We start from the raw sequence: 22138 nt of genomic DNA on the forward strand, positions 1-22138 counted from the left end.
TGCAGTAATCCTGGTCTCTAAACTACACCCCCTGGCCAGCCTGATGGAGGGGAAAGGAACTGGATTAAGAGCGTCTGCTAAATGCCTAAATTGTACATTTTAACTGGTCGGAATAACGTGTTCCTTCCACGTGCTATGTCCGGCCGGGGAAACTCTCCCCTGTTAGGTGAAGAGAAGCAGCTTGGACTCATGCATAGAAGGAAGCATGATAATTGACACTGGGTAAACAAGTCTTTTTCTGGTTTCATCCTCTTTAGCAGATTGTTCAACTGTACCCATTCTACAAACTGTTACATTTTCAATCAATAAAGATTTTTGATACAAAAAGGGTTTCGTAGTCTCTTTTTTCGGGACAAATAGCAAGTTTTTCAAATGTAAAAAGATGGTAGGTCTATCATCTCTGAGGTCAATGGTCATAGGTCTTTCTCTGTTGTACAGGCTTACAGTCTATGTGTACAGGTCGCTGCATGCAATCTTCTGTGTTCTTTAGAGTTTTAGATGTATTGTCGCCACCTAGTGTGGGAAAGTGGGGTTGACCAACTGGACTGGAGTATGAATCCCATAGCCAGACTGACTGGCCAATCAGTTGTCAGATAAATTGTGCAGGTATTTTTTAGCTACATAGTTGGAGACTCTCCAACTAATAAAATAATTATAATATACTCTCCAATGGAGAGTATATTATAATTATTTTATTATTTGTTGTGTTTCTGCCTGAACATGTTTAAGTAGTCATTCATCTCTATATTAATATCAAGGACAATATTATCAAAGACAAAGACAGCAAGAAACTGAAAATGTCCCTCCAGGCTGTGGGATCCAGGCAGTTACGCAACATTGTGTGTACACATGTGCAGAGCCATAGAGTAAGACAGAGTTACGACAACTCCGTTCACTTCATGGGGCCAGGGCCAGGCCATAGAGTATAAAGGGGCCAGGCCATGGCCAGGCTCTACAACCGGAAGTTTACGGTATGCATTGGAGTCTATGGGCTCGCGCGAGTACATGAACCACGTGACCAGGCTGTTTTCTGCACCCTCAATGTCTTAACTCTGTCTTACTCTATGGCTCTGCACATGTGACGCCACGTTGTCCAACCAGCGATCGACATTCACTGCGCATGGCAAACGACCGTGTTGTCGCTGGCGAAGACGCGGGACTGTACTACACTCACTTCACTGGCGCCAAGGAAGAAAAGAGAAGTTTGTCTTTGAAACACATGAAAGACGTTAAACATGTCCGGTCCTACCAAAAAAAAACGAAAAACAGAAGACTTTGCCAATACTTCCAACAACATTAATGTTCCACACCCAACAGCGGCCAGTGAACAAGACGATGTGCGCCCAGGAGGAACGTCAACCGACCAGTTCGTTGAAGGATCCATAGTTCGCATCACACTCCGCAACTTCCTGTAAGTTGACTTGACAGGCGGTTGTCAGCCTGTCAAATAAGTCACGAATTAACATGAACTGTTAATGCTGTTTACTCCTCACACACCGTAGCAACACGTTCCAAGTGACGTTAACATATTATATGTCATGGTTAACTTGTCTCTTGACAGAGACGAGCCCAGTCACCACCAGTCCACCACCACAGCTGCAGCAACCTGCAGTTAGCTAGCCAGGTGACTAGTAGTCAACTAGTAATCAATGTTCCTATTGTCTAGTGAGCAACATGGACGTTGTTCCTGTTGTGTTAACACGTTAAGAGAGCGAAGAAGTGCCCATCAACTATCTAGCTAATTGAAGACAAAACAGGGGCTAGGTGGGAATGATAATAACTAAATATTTGCAATTGTTTACATGTATGCCTATTATGATGTGAAAGTGAAATCAAAACAAATGTGAATAATATGGTGGCTGCTGGACAATAAGTAGGCTATTATTTTCTCAAACCGCATACACCAGATCAAGTTCCAGACAAATGAGAAAATATGCTTTATTCATTGTTTTCAAAACTTTCTATCATATTCTACTTTGGCAGGACTTACGACTTTGCTGTGATGACACCAGGCCCTAATCTTAATATGCTTGTTGGGGCCAATGGGACTGGCAAGTCAAGTATTGTTTGTGCTATATGTCTGGGTCTGGCTGGTAAGACTAGTGTCATGGGCAGAGGGGACAAGGTGAGCATCATAATCTTGTGCATTTACACTGTTGCCACTGAACTACATGTATTTATGGGGACATGTACACCGTAATATCCTCTGTTAATTTAATTCTGAGTGTGAACATTTTACTAAATGGATCCGTAAAGCACGGGAGCAGCGCATGTTTGAACGGTTCCTGCATGTCAGACTAACGCTACGTCGGTGGTTGATGATGTTGATGATGGTTTCTAATTCTGATCTTTAATTGTTCCTGTCATTCTCTTCCTATAGGTTGGGCTCTATGTCAAGCGGGGATGCAACAAAGGTTCAGTCAAGATTGAATTGTGAGTCATGTTTGAGTACCACAACTATAGTTTACAATGCTTGTGCCACAAAATAATACAAGTGTTTGGTCCAGCAAGCGTTTCATTTTTGACCCCTCTATCACACAGAACTATGTTCTTTGTGTCCATATCACTACTCCCAAAAATAGTTCCATGTGATAGAGGGATCAAAGTTGAACGAAAGTTGCGCTAATATTTTTACTGCGTGGCCCCAGTGCCCCCCACAAAATGACCGGAACTACTTAATATTGACCAAAACCAGAGCAGAACTCCCACCACGGGACTCGGGCAATCAATTAATACAGTTGCAACCACTATATTAATGGCAAGTATTTCATACAGCTCAAGTTAAAAGAAATCTGAACTATCCCTTTAAGATTTGTGTGCGACATAAGCAATTCAATATACATTGTCCTCCAGGGCTCTATATATATATATGGTCTGCTCCTTTTCTCCCTTGACACTAAATGTCTTTGCCACAATTGCCAAATCTTCAAGCTCGCAATGTGTTATGAGTCGTGTAAATCTGCTATTGTCGCTGAAATTGGGACGATAAGGCATGTGAATTAAACAATATAATCCAGTTTTTAATTTAATTTATCTGCATTGGATTCCTTACACAGCAAAGCTCAAATGTCTTTGTATTCTCAGGTACAAGAATGGCGCTAACCTGGTGATTAGCAGAGAAATCACTGTAGAGAACAACATGTCAGTGTGGACACTGAATGGAAAGCATTCTAGCCAGAAGGCAGTGGAGGAAGAAGTCAGGGCTCTGCGCATTCAAGTCAGCAACCTCTGTCAGTTCCTACCTCAGGTGTGTACCACCGTAGACCATGGCTGTATGATTGATGATAATGACGAGCCAGACTGATGCTAGATATTTCGGTCCAATCCTGGAGAGTCCTACAGTAGACCACAGATAAAAAAAGAAAAAACAATAGGGAAAAAAATAAATCTTGAAATCAGATTGAAAAATGTTTGATTTGATTTGATTAAAGATTCTATGGGCAAAAACATATATAAATGCATTATACTTCTTTGAAAGAAGAATAATAAGTATATGAAACTAACATTTCACTTTGGGAACAAGCAAACAAACAAGTACAGGCAAATATAAAATCCACACAAACTACATTTCTTCTATTTAAAGATAATTTAATATTAAATTCATTTATTTTGCCTACAATGTCTAGAAAATATGGACAGCAGGTTGAAATTGGAAAAAAATCTGATCACATTGGCTGCATAACCGCTGATACCATGTAATTTAAAAAGGTCAAATAATGCTCAATAACTGGTCAAACCAATATATTGGCCATGCTTTTTGTATTCGAGAAATACAGCATTCACATGTAATGCGCATTGTTATAATTCCTGATGATTCTGTGGAGACAGACACTCTCAAGACAGACACTCTTTTGCATCGTTTAATTATCATTGACTATTTTATCTGGTTCTCAACAATAAATCACAGTAGTAGCTGCAAATCAACAATACACTCTTATATCTTACCTCGTTGCCTGTAAAATGTATTTTTTCTTGAGACCTGTAATTTTTCTTGGGCTTGATTTGTCTCTATAGGAGAAAGTGGGTGAGTTTGCTAAAATGACCAAGATCGAGTTACTTGAGGCCACAGAAAAGTCAGTGGGAGCACCGGAGATGTACCAGTATCACTGTGAGCTCAAGAACTTTCGCACCAAAGAACGAGACATTGAGGTCAGTGTGGCTTACACTGGCAACACACCTGTTTACCTGTCATGATTAGAGGGCAATGACATATGTTTATTTTTTGTCCTTTTCTGGACAGAATTCTAGAGACAAAAAAGCATGGGTAGGATAAATTAACACATTCATGGATGATGAAAGCTACACGATGGGAATCCCCTAGTACTGGCAGTTGTTTATCAAAACAGTATTTTCAGGGGGAACGGTGGCGCAGTCGGTAGTGCTGTCGCCTCACAGCTAGAAGGTCCTGGGTTTGATTCCCAGCCCCCGACGCTCTGGGCGCTGGGGGCGTGCCGTGTTCTCTCCTCCACGTCATCAGTGCCCATAACTTAGGTGGGTTTGGCAAGAGTTTGCATGTTCTCCCCATGCCCCCTAGGGTAGCTACCCTCACAATAAACATGCAGTAATTCTGGTCTCTATACTGCCTCCCCCTGGCCAGGGGGAGGAACGGAATGCTTATCTGTCGGCGACTCGGGTGGCCAAATGGAGACGTTTTCTTAACCGCCTACCGTTAGCACGCAACAACAACAGGGTTTAAGTCCGCTCGGACGGGGAATTGCCTTGGCAACAAAAATACATACAGACAGATGCAATGACCAACGCTGGCTCAATAGCTCAGGAACGACACATTCCTAAATCACACAAAACATCTCGTTCTTAACCTGATTATATAAAGAACAAACTACAACTTTGCAGCCCAAAAAGCCAACCTCCGCGTTCACCGTTTCATAGCTTATATCTCCATGGGCAGCAGACGGTGAGCAGTTAAGGAACCGTCTACAAAGTGAAACACTGAACGTGAAAATATTCAATAACTTCCATTTATAGGCAGAATATCACCAACAAATTTACATCACACATCAATGGTGTACTTATGATTGTACTACAGCATTTACTTGCACAAGAAACTTTTAATTAGCCTACTTTTGTGCCCAACCCAACTTCCCAAGACCATCTGTAAACAATTCCCCCCTATCAGTAATGTAATTACATCGCATTACCCACACTGAACATCATTTGCTGTTCATATATTCAGAACGACTTCTGCTGTTGACAGCATAGTATAACGCTGACGAAGGCTATACGCCGAAACGCGTACGTTGTGCTGTCTGCTCTGCAGCATACTGTGCGAATATAAAATAATATAAAGTGCCTTAAACCAAATGACATGTCCGTGAAGGCTGGTATTCTCTCCCTAGAGAATTTCTTGTAAAGTGCCCAGGATTGGACAATTGACAGTGGGTGAAAATAATGGGATGAATATTTAATGAAAACAGTACGGTATTTTCTTTCCATGACGAAATTGCCTGCCCCAGCTATCCTATTTTACAAACGGAAGAAAACATAAGTAATTGTTAGAGTTTTCCTGTGAATACAGGTTTTTTTATGTTGTGGGTGGTTTGTTGTTGTGCATTAGAACGGTCTTAAGGAGAAGGCCAGTTTCCTGGAGAGGGCCAAGCAGAGGAACGAGAGGAACAAAGTCGACATGAACCGTTACTACGAGAAGAAGAAGCATCTGGCCTTGATCCAGACGCTTGAAAGGAAGAAAGTCTGGTTGGTGAGTGGTCCAGAAATCACATAAATTCTGTTTGTGTGTTTCTTCCGATAGAGAAACTATGAAAAATGAAAGTGCACTGTATAGTCATAGCTAGTGTGTATCCCTGAAACTATACTGGAAGCATCATGGAAGCAGCAACAACTGCCACATAGCTTCTGCCATGTTAATTAAATGAACATGCTACACCAGCAACGTACGCTGCAAGGTGGACAACAAATTACACTTGACTATATTTTTGTCATGTCTTGCAACCTGATGTAGCCAAAGATATAGTAGCTGCATTTCCCCCCGCTCCACTCCTACGGGGTGTATTATTTATCAACATCAGTGTGCCGTTTTTGTGCCACATCTTTTCAAAAGGCACGGCCAAATATTTATCAGCTTGGGAAAACATGAAAATGTTTTAGGACCATGCATTCCTCAGAATCCTCTGCACTCATGAAGTTTCTAGTGACGTTTCAGTGTATGTATGTATGTTATGTGTCACGCTAAACCGTGACTCCTTTTTCTGCAATTTTCAGGAATATAATAAGATTCGTACAGAGCTTGAAGATGTGAAGAAAGATCGTGACGAGGCAAAGAGTCAGTTTTCCAGCCTGAAGCAGGCCCAGGCACCCATTCTGAAGAAAATCCAGACCATTGAAAAGCAGCTGAGGCCAGTTGAGGCCCAGTTACAGGCCAAGGTCAGGAGGGAGGGGTATTTGTCTGCCTTATTCGGTTCCAGTACTAGATTTAACCCTACCCTGCAGAATGACAATAATCGTCTAAGTAACAATATTTGAATAACAAGGATTGAATGGTCATTGGTCGTGATAGTAGGATCCTGCATAATTAATATTTTTAGATATTCATCACCGATAATCATTAGTGAGTGTTTGATCTAGGCTGCGCCACTGGAGATCTAAAATCATAAATCAGAGATCTGATACATCAACTCTGTGAATGCCGCCTTTTCATTGTGGGTGCTGAATGGTGGATGACCATCATTAAAATGCATGCACCAATTTATTGTCCATCCGATTTTAAAATTGGCTTAAGGGGGGAACGGCCGGCGGACCACTGCCATGTCACTCTTACTAACCATAAACACCCCAGAGGCAGGACCACGTCACTCAAACAAATATGATATTCCCATATATGGGTACAATAGGGACACAGACAGACAGGTACTACTCTGACAAAGCCCCTGACATTAGGACGCTGACATATCGGTCGGCCTGAACTCTAGATATGAGGGTCACGTAGCATGTCAATGTTCTGGCAATGTTGCAGGGGAGCCTCCTTTCATCTTGTTTGTGCAGCTGTGCAAACCACTCTTCTTACTGCAGGTATTTTAGTTGATGGCAGCCTCCACTCCTCACAGATGGCATGATTTCTATTTTCTGTTTGAAATCTATTTGATTTTAAACATTAGTTCATCCAGTTACATGAGATTGATTCATTGTGCTTTTACAGTGCTTGATTGCTTAATTAAAAAATGTTGGATAAACTAGCTACGTAGCAACAGGTATAACAGTACTATCAGTGCTAGAAATGTTCTACCTCAAAAACATCAGAGCCACAAGAAAATCCACAAAACAACTTCACAATTGTTTAGACTTTGTATGCGCTCACCGTGTCCCTTCTGTTAGTTTCTTCTGCTAGTTACAACATACTCCTGCCATTGCCCTTGACAAATGTACTGGCATTAAAACTGGAGTTGATCCATGGGCGATATACTCTGGACTTCTCCTAAGTAGTTAGGATGGAAATCAAATGCAATGTAGAGGACACATTTACCCTAGAGCAGGGTTCCCCAATTAATGTTCCTCAAGGGCCATATTTTGACTACGGTACCAGGCTGAGGGACCTCGAGGCACGCGCGAGGTCGAGGTCTTGCCCTGAAATTAATGATCAGGGCAAGACCCCATTTGAAAAGGACCCCCAGTTTGACATGCAGAGGCTACTGACCCCTATTTAATGCCATTTATAGTTTGGACCCCCGCCCCCCCTTGTGGCCCTCTTCCGCGGGCCACAAGGGGCGCTCGGCCCGCGGGCCACTAATTGGGGAACCCTGCCCTAGAGGGTAATGATGTACAACAGCTAACTTTATTTAAATATCCTACTTTTGCACAGCAGAAAGTAAGTCTCATCAACAGGACTGTCTATTTGACTCGCTACGTTAGTTCTATTCATGTATGGGCCTAAATGACCTTCTCCCAATTTCTCATCCCAGTGCATTTACAGAATCATGTGATTTACTGTATGCAACACCGTGAAAAACCTGGCCATAACCAGAAATATGCCTTCTATGTGTATGGCTATTGAGCAGCTATTTAAACTATTTCTGTGCAGTTCTGCATCAGTGTGCATTCATATTCTCCTTGAGAGCATATTGAAAGCCAATATGTTTTTCTGTTCTGTGTGCAACACAACATGTTATTATTACTGCAGTTGGTACTCTAGGAAGAATTTGCATCTATGACATGCAGAGATTCAAAAATATTTACCACTTTAGCCGCTGATTTTTTACCTCGCCGTATGATGGTGTGACCAGTGTTGCATGGCAAAAATAAGTGAGCTTAACATTTTTGCTTATAATGGCATTCCCAAAATGCCATTTTTGATCATTGCTTTTTGATCGTTTTGATCATTGCATCAGCTAAAAATACAGTCTAAGGCCCAAACCACACCAATGATTCGCCCTTGCAACCAAACGGTTGTGAGTAGTTTAGTTGCATGCAACCAATATCCTCAATGGCAGTTGCAAGGAGTTGCATTGTCGTGACATGTCCTTAAAACTGTCTTGTTGCAAGGAGTTGCGACTAGTTGCAAGGTGTTGCATGGCAAATCATTTGTGTGGTTTGGGCCCAATAGCTGTCATTGTACATTACTTATAATATGCCGAGTTGAATTTGGTGTTAAAATGCTGATCATGGTGACATAACAGACATACATGCATACATCATAAACCTGACATTTATTTCAGTCTGCCGACATCAAAGAAGCTTCTCGGAAGTGCAAACAGAAGCAGGACCATCTGGACCGAAAGCACAAAGAGGTGAGACTCTTGATAAATATTTACAATACACATGTACAGTACAATGCATCGTAAATCAGGTTTCTGTATTTCACGCACAGCAGTGAAAATGTGAAGGGTAAATGGCCTGCTTTTTAACCGTAACCGACCTTTAACCCATTCTGGACGGGATCCATCTTTATACTTTAGCTATTGAAAAATAGCAAATCTACAAGCTCATAGTGCAGCACCGAGTGCCGCACTACCAGCTTGTAGATCTGCTATTTTTGAAAAATCGTGAAAATGTGGCACAAATCTTTGAATATATATTCTTTCAGAGCGAACGTTTTTAACTCAAATCTTTGCATATTTTCAGATGGTGGTCGGTGGCCTATTACATATAATTTTTACTTTTTCCCCCCCAAATTTCGACGTCGTGCCTACATCGGTTAAAAGCCCATCACAATGTATTTCTCACACTGTGTCCTTTTTAGATTGATGACATCAAGCAGTCCCTGAGGCTCAAGCAGACAGAGGAGGAAGACCGCCAGAAGCGACTCCTCAACACTAGACGGTTGATTGACGAGCTGAGGGCGGAGCTGGCGAACGTCGCCAACCAGCCAGATTTGGTTCCTCAGATCGATGCTGTCAACGCAGAGCTGAGGACCATCCAGGAGGAGAGGGCCAACATCGATGGAGAGAAGGATGGACTCGGCAGGAGGAGGGCCAACACCCAAGCAGAACTCAGAAGTGCGAGAGTCTCACACACACGCGCATCACTCAACCTTCACTCACCAACTGATATATTACCAAAAACACATACACCATTTTGTTCTTTTTAACATAGATGTTTATTTGCCTTTCTGCAGTTTGTGTCAGCAAATTAACCAAAATTATAAACACGCAGAAAAAAAAGGACAATTCGGCAGACATAAACATATGTACTCAAAATACAGATCAGTATAGCAGGACAGTAGCATTGCACATACGTGGGGAAAAACATACACTCATATAGGGAGAAGTTAACCCATTGATGCCTGAGGCCGAATCTGGGAACGCCTATAGGGCCTGACCTAAGGTTTCTGAAAACCTTCAAATTCTGATGATTTCTTTTTAAATAGTTATGTTGCTACATGTATAGCAATAGCTGATGAGACACAGAGCGCGCCGGCATCAAGGGTAGAACAACGTATACGTTGCACCAAGGGTCAATGGGTTAAGATAACCTATTACCAACTTCATCTGGATTTTAGCATATGAAAGGGAGGAGTCTACTGCTGCGCCTCAGCCAAACGAAGACAAGCTGGAGCAGCTCAGACAATTAAAGCCTATTAAGTACAAACGGTAATGACTGACATTTAGATGCTACTGCATCTTCCTCCACGTCATTAAAGGTAACTATGACTCTTGAGGAAGATGCAGTAGCATGTGTCACAGTATACGCACTGTGAGGTTGTATAACTCCTATCTTTGAGAACCACTGTTCTAAATCCTATAGTCCGGCAGTCTTTTGTATTGGCCTAAAATATTGTCTATATACAACATACATTCATGAATCCACTTGCTGACTGGCTGTTAGTATTAGGCAATTGTTTTTATAGGGGTTTCTTGTGACCCTACCATTAACATCCTATGGCTGGCAAAAATGTCAATGTTAATGGTAGGGTCACAAGAAACCCCTATAAAAAAATTGCCCAATACTTTCAGCCGGTCAGCAAGTAGATTCATGAATGTACAGTATGTATATAGACAATATTTTAGGCCAAAAAAAAGACTATATACCAAATTTTCCACCTAGGCTGCCGTACTACTAAGCATTTTATGAAAAACATATAGCTCAAATCTAAAATGACACGGATGCTTTCCCGGCTTTAATTGTTAATAAAAGAGGCTTTAATTATCCAAACTGCTCTAGTGTATTCTCTACTTATGCTACCTATGTTGTCATTGATGTCAAGTTGACAATGGACCGTATGTTTACCCCAGGTCTGTCAAAAAGACTGAATGACATGAACAACATGATGAACGTCAAAGAGGAGACGCTCAGGCGACGCCACAAGGACACACACAGCGGCATCCAGTGGCTCAGGCAGAACAGAGAGATGTTCATTGGAAATGTCCATGAGCCCATCATGCTTGTGGTAAGTTGAGACTTGTATCATCTCACGTGGTTGGCACACACGCTTCTGAGATTACTTTTGCCATTCCACAAACCCAGGTTTGAGGGGTAAAAAAAACAGTTGACATGATTTTCCACCTTTCAGATATTGCCATGTACATCTCATCCTACATGCCATGCCACTCAATTTCAGTTTTATGTATACAATTGACTGTCAACTATATCCCTAGTGTCATTAGTAATTTGCTGTCATCCCACGACGTAAATAACAGTTTTACTGTAGTTACTGTTGTTTTTCTAAGGTTTTTTCCACATTTCTTTATTAGTTTCTTTTTAACACATCCCGACACATTGAGGTTGAGTTTTTGTTTTTGATGTTGCTGAAACATCTTTCACACATTCAAGTGTTGTGATGGATTTTTCTCAGATTGTGTTGAATGCTTCCCCCCCTCTCTCTCAGATAAATGTGAAGGACAGCCGCTTTGCCAAGTATGTTGAGAATCACATCGCCTTCAATGACCTGCGGGCCTTTGTTTTCCAGAGAAAGGATGACATGGAGAAGTTTAATACAGAGGTCAGAATGCTAGATGGATGGATGGATGGATTTTATTTTGTTATTCAACACAATTAAAAAAAAAATCAAATCAATCAAAGCATGCATAATAATGCAAAAGTGTTATAACTTATTAGTAGCAATAATAAAAACGGTAAGAAAAGACAGTGTATGTGTACAGTCAGCGAAGGGTTCATATTGACGGGGGGACGACGACGACGACTATCACTTGGTTAAAGAGTTCCATAGAATAATGGCTTCACATAGTTATGACTCTATGCTCTACCTTTGTTTGAGACTTGTTCATTATTACAAACAGAGCTATTGCAGATCAAAGGAATAACAAGGAGCTCTCTTATTTTCTATTTAGAATTTCACCTACATACTAGTACATGACCTCAACTCTGCATCTGTGGGAAAACTTGTTTTGACACAATCTCGCCAAATAACCTTGTCTGTGTCCTGATCACCAGGTCCGTGATAGGCTGAACTTAAGGGTGAACACCATCTCTGCGCCAGCAGAGTCAGCTTCCAGCCGCCCTCCGTCTCAACCTCTCGAGTCCCTGAAGTGAGTGCCACTTTGTCCTGTTCTATTCAGCAAATGTGAAAAATGAACACTGCCACACTTTCACCCTAGCATCCTTTTTTGGGGTGAACATCGATCTGGCAATAATCTGCTAATTGCAGAGAATACATTTAGGAGACGGCCTAGTTGAGCCCCCGGGGGACTCAGGCAGGAGGTAGAGTCAAAAATATTTTTCTTGGAAAACAAAAACATTTTTAATTGTGTTTTCATGGACTGATTCCCATGGACTGATTCGATCTACTGGGTATTCTTAATCTCTACATGCCAATGTTTAGGGAGTATGTATAATTTATGTTCTTTTGCTTTGGTTTGCTTTTCAATGGTTTTCTTCTACTAATGATGCATATTATAATGAACTAATGCAGTATTGGATCAAAATCCCCCCCACCCCCTCTGGAGGCAGCAATAAAGAAAAATATATGATATTCCTCTACAGGCGCTTCGGTTTCTTCTCTTACCTGCGTGAGATGTTTGACGCCCCTGACGAGGTGATGAGTTACCTGTGTCAACAGTACAGGGTGCATGATGTCCCAGTGGGAGACAACAAAACCAAAAGCATGATCAAACGGGTCCGTTCCTCTTCCCACTTTCTTGCATTAATGTATTATTTGATTATCTTTAGTTTTTATATACTACCGTTATATATTTTACTTACTAGTTTACCTGCATTATTTCTGAATGCTTTGAGCAGAAGTGTCAAATACTGTATATAAATAACTCTTGATTGCATTGGGACAAAAGAGAATGAATGAAATTTAGACACTAACTGCTAAATGTTTAAGAGCATCCTTTTATCGCACATGTCATATGTATTACAGCGAGTTAGTCTGTCTGGAAAAAAAATCCTGATCCCTCTGTTTACATCTGTGATTGATCACAGGTGATTGAGGAGCCCAACCTAAGAATACTGTACACAAGTGATGAGAGGTACCAAGTGAAGAGATCCTTCTATTCCAACAAAATCAGCACCAGTAACTCGGCCATCAACCCATCCCAGTACCTCAACATCACAGTGGATGCTGAGGAAAAAAGCAATGTGGAGAAGCAGCTCAAGGTGAGGGAAATATGAACCCAGGTCGAGCCATACCCATATATCAGTTGAGCCAATATATCAGCCTTTATTTTACTGTTTTGATTACGTTGCTATCAGCAATTATTTTTTACCCACTTTCAAACTGAACATTTTCAAAAGTAGCAGAAACCAGTAGCTTATATCAGCAATTTTTTGAACCTTTTTGAATAGGACAGTACAGTAGGTGGTTGACCCATCTTGGACGGGAACCCCTTTTCGTGTTCTAAGCATTATGTTATACTTTAGCTATTGAAAAATAGAAGATCTACAAGCTTGTATTTTTATGCTTGCGTGCCAACTATACACTTTAATCAAATCAAAGCTTTGCGAATGGATTTGAAAATAATCAGTGGTCTAAAAATTCTGGCTTCGGATGGGCTCTCTTGTGACCCCACAAGTGCTGGGTTGTCTCCTCACTTGGACAACTGCAATGACGCCAGTAGGGGGCACTTGGTGACTGAGTGAACTGCTTTTTGGGAGTCCATAACGGTGCTCAAACCTTGGGGCTCAGGGCATCCCTATGATTATCCATTAATGGTATTTCTCCCAACTCAAATTACCTTTTGCACCTATTCATGTCATCTTGCATAAATGTATACATTTCCCCCTCTGAGAATGAGATATGTTGCGAAGAAAACTTGAGAGAATATTCGTTTGAATTGATTGAATAAATAAATACATTTAAACTTTGATAAAGTAATTGTATGTGTGACATACAATACTTTGAGAAACCCTGCTCTATGGTGCTGTGCAGGATTTCATGAAATCATGCAAGACAAATCATGCAAGACAAAAGGACACCTCTTACACCATGGTGTAAGTCAAGAGGTATGGTGTTGCACATGCTCAGTTGCCCTCTAGGCCGCACATGAAGCCTGTGTGCAGCCTAATTGGCTGCATGGCAGTCAATCAAACACTATGTTTTTTTTTGGGAAACACTGTCAAACACAACAACATAGAAATACACAACCTAGACTAGAGCACAGCCATACCTGTCCTCATTGCGCACGTAAGGCCTCCAAGTCCTGCATGAATACACAAACCTGTTTCCCTAAAGCCTCTTTAGCCTACACACACCTGTCGACATGTGGCAGTATTAAAACCATTCGCAGACGCAGAGAAATGTGTGGTGCCTTTCTTCATCTCATTTAAATATATAATAGTATAATATATAATAGTGAAGAGAGCCTACTGTCAGCTGTCCAGCAGTCCAAATATTATTCAATTAAATTTCAGAATGGTAGACCTGAGGCCTACCATACCAGGCCTGAGGCCTACCATTGCGTGCCACAGGCTGTCTATGTTCACAGGCTTCATGTGCGGCCTAGAGGGCAACTGAGCATGTGCACCTCTTAGGTGTAAGAGTTGTCCTTTGGGAAACGGGGCCAGATTAGGGATGCTGGGGTTCAAGTGATAATTGGCGATTTGTTGATATATATATATATATATATCCCTATTTTGTGCTTGAAGGTGATTCACTTATCTTTTTAGATTATATTAAAAATAGTTGAAATGACAATGAGATTCTTGTTCTGTCTACGGTGGCCAGGCGTGTGAGGTGAGTCTAAAGGAGATTGATGAGCAGTTGAAAACACTGCAGCAGCGAGCCTCCCAACTGGACCATCGCGATAACGAGTTACGAGCAGAGAAGAAGCGCCTCTCTGAGATGAAGGGGAAAAAGAGACAACTGGAGCAAAAGATCAGTACCAAGGAAGACAGGTACACACACACACACACGGTAGTGATTTTTAAAGGAATATTCATTCATTTTAACAGGCCTAATACCCCAGTACACACACATGTGCGCGCCCACACACCCAGGAGGACAGGGCCGGTGCGCGTGCACACACACACACACACACACACACACACACACACACACACACACACACACACACACACACACACACACACACACAATACATAAGGAGGACAGACAGATAAAGTCTCAGTAGAAGGAACGGGAAACAAAAAGTCCCTCTTTTCTTGCTTATAGTCTGAAGCAGATGGAGCACGGTTCCATAGACCTGAAGAATGCTGAGGCAGAGATCAACAGCAAAATTGCAGCAGTCCATGCCCAGAAAGTGGATATAGCCTCCGAGCTTGTTGCCCAGATGAAGGTATGGAATCATAATGGCTGATGCTATAGAACCCCCATGTTGTAGACTTTGAAAAATAATTGTCGGTGTTAAGACTCTTATCCTGTGTTATTATATTATTGCTGGGAGTCTGGTGCAACGCACAGGTCCTCGCTGTACTCCTGGTGAGAGCAGGAGTGGACCTGGCGAGACGTACTGTAGCAGGGGCCCGGACAGGAGACAACCCACAGAGCCTAGTCCCTCCACATGCCAGAATTGTACCTCTCAGTCCCGGCATAGTAGTTCCAGAGTGGTTCCAACGGATTGTGCGGCCCTGTCTTTCCCTAGTGGGTCTGATCGAGGGTAGCTACTGGGACGTAAGTCGGTACTTGATCACCCCGGCTGGGTCACCCGAGTGAGGGGTATGATGTTCGCGAGACCCGAAACCCTGATGACCTTGGGATACATCACTGAGGATATGTCCCAGTTGCATCCATGCAATGTATTTTCGTTCGCTTTCTGTGTTTGTCTTGAACAGATTTTACGATTTTCATTTTTTTTTCTTCATTCTTTTTCATCCTACCATCTTGCATACTCCTTTTTAGTTTGTTTAGTTTTCATCATGTTATATGCTCGGCCCTTCTTGTTGTGTGCAACACTCCAGCATGCAATTATGACCGTGAAGGAAATATCTTCTCATTCAAACCATATTTGGATGTATAACTTCCTCCTTGTTCATTTTTGTGTGTCATGGCTGCAGTTTATCATAGAGTGTAAAACATATGATGGCACTGATGAAAACCTTGATGCAAAATTCATGCCTGTACATGTAGGCACTGACGATAAAGCCTTGTGAGTAGCACTGTAATACTCAGTGAGAATTTTATTGCTTCAATTGATTATAGATAATGTTAATTTATATATCCACCAAAAAGGTTCTTGTTTAATAGGTTGATAATAGGCCAGCATACAATATTCTGTCTGTCTTTTCCATCTGTGTAGCTGAAAGCAGCACTGAGCATGGATAAGGTGTACTTAGCTCTGGAAACTGTGGGACTGAGTGCAGAGAAGACCAAACTAGAGGAGGACCTTAGAAGCAGTGCGGCTGAACTCCGTGGTCTTGATGTAAGCACACACACACACACACACACACACACACACACACACACACACACACACACAATTATTCTTGCTGCGTTATTATTGAGGATTGTAGAAGTATATTACAGATTGATTAAACAAAATGTATTCATTATAATAAGTCCCATAATATCCTTAAGTGCAATAAACACTTTGTCAAACAGCAGACAATAGTGATGGGATGTTTAAACCGTCAACCTTTTCTAAAACAATGTGTGTCACAATCTGTTGAGGATAAACTAACAGAATTGTTTAACTTATTGTGCATAATTGCAACTCGTTTAAGAATATAGAAGTGTTACAAGTGTTAAACATTTTCAAAGCCGTTCTTACACTGGATGTAACACATACGAACAAACATTAAAGCACACTGCTTTAATGTGCTGTGTCGGGCTGTGCCAACCTGACATGCGCCAGTTTTGTGGCACTATCTATTTAAAGTAACTTGCCCAACACTGTAAATAACATACATCTTTCTACACATACACTTTGTTGCATGTTATGGTTTGTGCTCTAACTATTTATCTACCTTTGTAGCAAGCATGCAGTCATCTGGACCAGAGGAAGAAAGTGCTGACAGAGTCCTTAAGATCCCAGATGGGGAAATTCAGAGAAATATGTAACTTGACCGGTGGAGAGGACGTCATAAACAACTTGGCCACTGTCAGTATTCAAGTTTTATTTTATTATTAAATAAGTATTGATTTATAGTACTGAGAGAATGAGGAATAAGTATTTGTTTGATGGATGTGAAGGGAAAACAAGACTTCATTCCCTTGCTGAGCAATTCATAGTAATAATGCATTTCCTTCAAATCTTCCCCCATTATTACATAAAGTAAGCACTTTCAGATTAAAGCCTTGTTTATTTTGTATAAGAGAAACAATGGCCTTTGAAATGTTACAAATTGTATACGTGAGCCACAACATCTGGCTTACAGCGTCTGTTTTACACAGTATAAATAAAAATTATTTACTACGTATAATCGGCTATATTTCTAAAATGTCACTCGGGCATGTTTTCTCTGTGTGCAGTCTCTTAGCCATCTCCCCAATAATGTGGACGAGATTGATGTCATGCTGAACGAGGAGAGGTCCAGGGCAGAGTGCTTCACTGGCCTCAATGAGAATGTAAGTCAATCTTCACTCAAATTGGAGTTCACATTAGTAACCTGAATGTTTCAGGTGCCCCGTCAAAGATGTGACCAGGGACAGGGAAAAATCTGGAATAAACAAAGGTTTTTACATTCCCAATCCCACACTGTTTCCTAGGTTGTTGAAGAATACAACAGGAGCGAGCAGGAAATCAAAAACCTTGAGAAAGAGGTGACCGAGAAGACCAATCAACTGGATGTCTACAGACAGAACATATCAGAGGTACGTTAAAAGTAGCAGGCGCAACCTCCAGTAATATAAAAAAAGAAATGGCACAAGCTGCTATTCTTATTGGTTCATAAGTTTCCCATTAAACAGGCCAGAGCCCATTAGTGCCGACTCATCTTTTTGAGCCCTTCCAATTTGGGAAGCCATTCGGTAAAAAGAAAATCACACTTGTGTGAAGTGATGGGCACTCCTATCATATTACATCATCATACATCATCGCATTCCGTGCTAAGCCAATGAAATCATCACATTCTGTGGTACAAACACACAAAGCTGTGCATAGGAGGGGCTAGTGCCCGTTAACAAAATACCTTTTTGGGTCTGAACTCTGATCCCGATTTGGAAAAGTCCTAGACCATTACCAATGTTTTGTTAAAAGTAAAAAGAAAAAGATAAAAAAAATAGGAGATCTATTGGCTCACATGATGCGATGCGTTGTGAGCTTGTTTATCTGTTATTTTTGAAAAACAATTTTCACCTATAATGACATGCCCAAAGTAAGGATGCGAGGTTGAAAATGTTTAAAATTGTGACACATCGGATGTATAATTGCCAAATGTCCTCAAAAAAGTCAAATAATAACTAATAATTGTTATATTGCTCTGGCTACTACTGCAGGGATACTATCATTTGATAATGATATTATGAAATGTTGCACATATCTTCAGTTTGTAATATTCCCGTCTATGTGTACATTTGTCTGGGTTTCTTGCAGGCTAAGGAGCGCTGGCTTAATCCCCTCAAGCAGCTGGTAGAAATAATCAATGAGAAGTTCAGTGACTTCTTCCGCTCCATGCAGTGTGTCGGTGAGGTTGACCTGCATTATGAGAATGAGGTATGGAGACCGTGCACAGGACTCAGAGACAATGATGAACACCAGCATTTGCCCCATACTACAAAATGCAATTGATGAATTAACCGAACACAAAAATAATTTGGGGGGATCGGATGCAATGAAGTCCACAAAATGTGAAACTTCTAAATCGGGGAGAAAATAATTGACATTAAATCGAACAATATTTTAAAAGTAATTATAAGAAATGGTGCATTAGCTCAGCTAACCCACTGCTTGACATCACATCCAAAATACCGTACATCCAAACGTCAAATTCACAAGAGAGAACGTGCCTGAAATTAACTCTCTTCTTTTTTTTTGTGGAATGATTGGCGTGTGCCAAACTTTAGGAAGAATACGACAAGTACGGGATCCGAATCCGGGTGAAGTTCCACAGCAGCACTCAGCTTCATGAGCTCACACCACACCACCAGAGTGGAGGGGAGCGCAGTGTGTCCACCATGCTCTACCTCATGGCTCTGCAGGAGCTCAACCGCTGCCCCTTCAGAGTGGTGGATGAGATCAACCAGGTACTAAAAACACCCTTATCCTTATTATTTACTTTTGAACCCATTTAGACCTGAGGCCGATTCCAAAAATGTCTTCTGAATCCTTTGAAGTTTTCTGAAAAAAACCTAAAATATTTATTCAAACAATTACAAAATGAATTATGTTATACTGTACATAGCTAGCAACAATACCCCAAAAGGGGTTCCTGGATTGAATGGTAAAACCCCCAAAAGGGGTTCCCATCCTGAATGGTTAAATGCTGCTATTGTCGTCAGGTGGAAACCTTGTATGTCCGAAACCGTTCCTTCTTGAAATCGAGGCTTTGTGCGCCTTGTGCATCTGCTATTTTCACTACTTTTGTGCGACACTCTTGTACGATGAAGTAGGGCTTTAATTTACGGAAAAAAAAAAACTTGGAGATACAAGGCGTAGTAGGTATCGGACACCACACAAATGTTGCGGGCACGGGCAGTATTTAAATACCCCGCTAAATCCCCCATCATCCCGCAATTAACCAGATATAGAGCTTATATACTTAATCCCGATATGAATTTGTCTACTTGCAGAGGAGAACGTAATTTCTCGTGCACGCCTGCTCAATCACATTCCGTTTGGGTACGTTTTTGGGATCTCATTGGAAATATACTGTATATACGGCAGGACTCTGGAACCCGCAGTACTATGTTTCGCGGAACTAATGGAATTTAATATTTTGTTGCGGGAGGGAGCAGTGGACAGAAATGACTTGCAGCAATGATATTGTGAGGAGCGGGCTGGAATGGTCAGAAGCAGGCAGGAGCGGGATTAAGAAAACAGTCCTGCACAGGTCTCTAATACAAGGTTTCTGCCTGATAGTGACGATATACTGTATAAATTACATGGATACTTTCCCGGATTGAAAGGTATAACATATATATCCGGGTCTAAATGGACTCATGTAAATTAGTGGTTCTCAAAAAAGGTTCATGTCATGCCCCCTCCCCCCCATTAGATGTTGAGTGTCTGATAGTGGAATTATCTACAACATTAATAATTAATACAACTAGAAAGATTCTGCTCAGAGTGCATATCGCTGCAAATGTCAAGATATGACATTCCCACCTCAGATATCGGTGAATAATTTTGCCCTTGCCTGTGATTGTGACTTTGACCTTTCCAAAACAAAGGTTTATCATGTCTTCGGCCTGCCCGAAGACATGATAAACTGCCTTAACTGCCTTTTTTCACCATCCTACCTGGAACATCCCAAAATACAAATGAATGTGGACCATCCTGAATGTATCAACCATCATTGATTAGAAAGATTGAAACATTATAAATCTGCTACCCTGTTCCATAGAAGGTCCCTAACCTTTCTTCTATAAGCACCTCTAGTATTTAAACATGCCTAGTAGAAGGCTGTTCCATAACAAGAACACACACTGGTCCTGTTAATATAGCTATACTGAATATGGACGATTGTTACCTGGAAATATGTGATGCAGCTTCGCTTCTGTTGTTCCATGTTGATCTCATAATCTGTACCGGCAGCAGTCCTACCCTTTTGAATTAATCACTACCAACTGCAGCAATATACAGCATGTTGGGGAAACTACAAAACCTAATCAACCAAGGACACAGACTATTTACCTTATATCACCAAATAGTAGGCTGGGCGTTTAATATGCAAAAAGTAGCAGGCTTTTATTTATTTTTGCACTGGCCTGCACTAGGCTGTTATTTGGTTACAGTTCCAATTAGGCTGAATAAACTGCAAATAATAGCCCGGGCGGACCCAAATTAGGCTGAAGAAACTGCAAATTATAACCCCCTCTGCAAATATAGCCCCAGCTTTTATTTGGGACACCAGTGTTTATTTGAACCGGCGCACAAAAAGGGGTCAGACCCCCTGCTACTATTTGCGCCCATGCTGCTTTTTGGTGATATACGCTGGATAGTTGATTATGAGGGGTTAGATGCACATTTCATGCATCTAATGGTTCATAGCCAGTAAATGGTTCATGGTTCATAGCCAGTAAAGAAATAGTGTTCTTTATGTGGTTGACCTAGTGCCTCTCTTTGCTCCCCTAAACAAACAGGGAATGGATCCTATAAACGAAAGACGTGTCTTTGATATTGTTGTCCGAACAGCATGCAAGCAGAGCACATCCCAGTACTTCTTCATAACACCAAAAGTGAGTATTTGTAGAGAGAGAGAGAGAGAGATGGTCACAATTTTTTTTTTTTTGTCCTTTCTGAAATATTCCACATCATTGTTTGTTTTCAGCTCCTGCAGAACTTGCAGTATGCTAAAGAAATGGTGGTTCTGATGGTCACCAATGGTCCAGATATACTGGTCTCCAATGAGTTTGATGAACGGGCCTTCATCAGGCGCAGAGGGAGATTCGGAGCCAATCCAAAGGCCTGAAAACACTGGCCAAGTTATTTTACTTTATTATGTTCTTTCATACGGTTGTATTTTACCACTTTACATTTTACAGTTTTATTGTTATTTAGTAAGATGTCTTTAAACAAAACAAACGTTTGATTAAATAAATAATAAATGGTTCTAATTTCAGCTTTCAAATAAATTGTTCTAATTTCAGAATGGCTTTCAAATAATGATTGTTCAATCCTTCAATGCATCAGAATAGCCATCCTATATCTAACATACCGTACTATAATTGTCCAGAAAATACACATACAAGATGCCTTGCATACCGGTATATCGACATATATAGCTGTACTAAGTTCTACAGTTCTTAACCCTTAGTTTAAGACCTGAGGCTGATTCTACAAATTCCTTCTAAATCAGGGGTTCCCAAACTTTTTTCGCCCAGGTACTTCTTGGGGGGGAAGATTTTTTTCCAGGTACCCCCTCATCCTCGTAACACCGATTAGCATGTTTACAACCTTACATTTAGATGCTATTTATATTAAAACTTTTCAATCAAATTCAAAATGCACTAACACGCCTTCCCGGTGCCGACACCAGGGCCCGTCATGAGACACATTAGCTGCATTATCTGTCTGTAGTTATAGTGTTGAGTATGGAGGAAGCATCTTGCCATTTACCCCACTAACACCGGCATTCAAAATGGTCATCCCTGTAGAATGTACAAATTAAAACAATACAAATATCCAGTTAAATAATTACTTTATTTCTGGGG

General features: G+C 41.1%; 1 protein-coding gene across 1 annotated transcript; it reads left to right on the plus strand.

The window, feature by feature from the left end:
- Positions 1 to 1134: 1134 nt before the first annotated feature.
- Positions 1135 to 21567, plus strand: smc5 (structural maintenance of chromosomes 5). The gene is made up of 24 exons (XM_080763543.1): positions 1135 to 1411; positions 1984 to 2125; positions 2381 to 2433; positions 3085 to 3247; positions 4015 to 4149; positions 5576 to 5716; positions 6238 to 6399; positions 8685 to 8756; positions 9209 to 9464; positions 10701 to 10855; positions 11294 to 11407; positions 11860 to 11954; positions 12409 to 12541; positions 12853 to 13026; positions 14594 to 14763; positions 15041 to 15164; positions 16125 to 16247; positions 16800 to 16925; positions 17297 to 17392; positions 17534 to 17638; positions 18360 to 18479; positions 18830 to 19009; positions 21068 to 21163; positions 21256 to 21567. Exons 1-24 carry the CDS (start codon positions 1236 to 1238, stop codon positions 21394 to 21396), a joined length of 3252 nt encoding a protein of 1083 aa, XP_080619669.1. The 5' UTR covers positions 1135 to 1235; the 3' UTR covers positions 21397 to 21567.
- The last annotated feature ends 571 nt before the right edge of the window (positions 21568 to 22138 follow it).

The sequence above is a fragment of the Protomyctophum bolini genome, assembly GCF_963924005.1.
Source record: "Protomyctophum bolini genome assembly, chromosome: 5".
In the NCBI taxonomy this organism is placed as follows: domain Eukaryota; kingdom Metazoa; phylum Chordata; class Actinopteri; order Myctophiformes; family Myctophidae; genus Protomyctophum; species Protomyctophum bolini.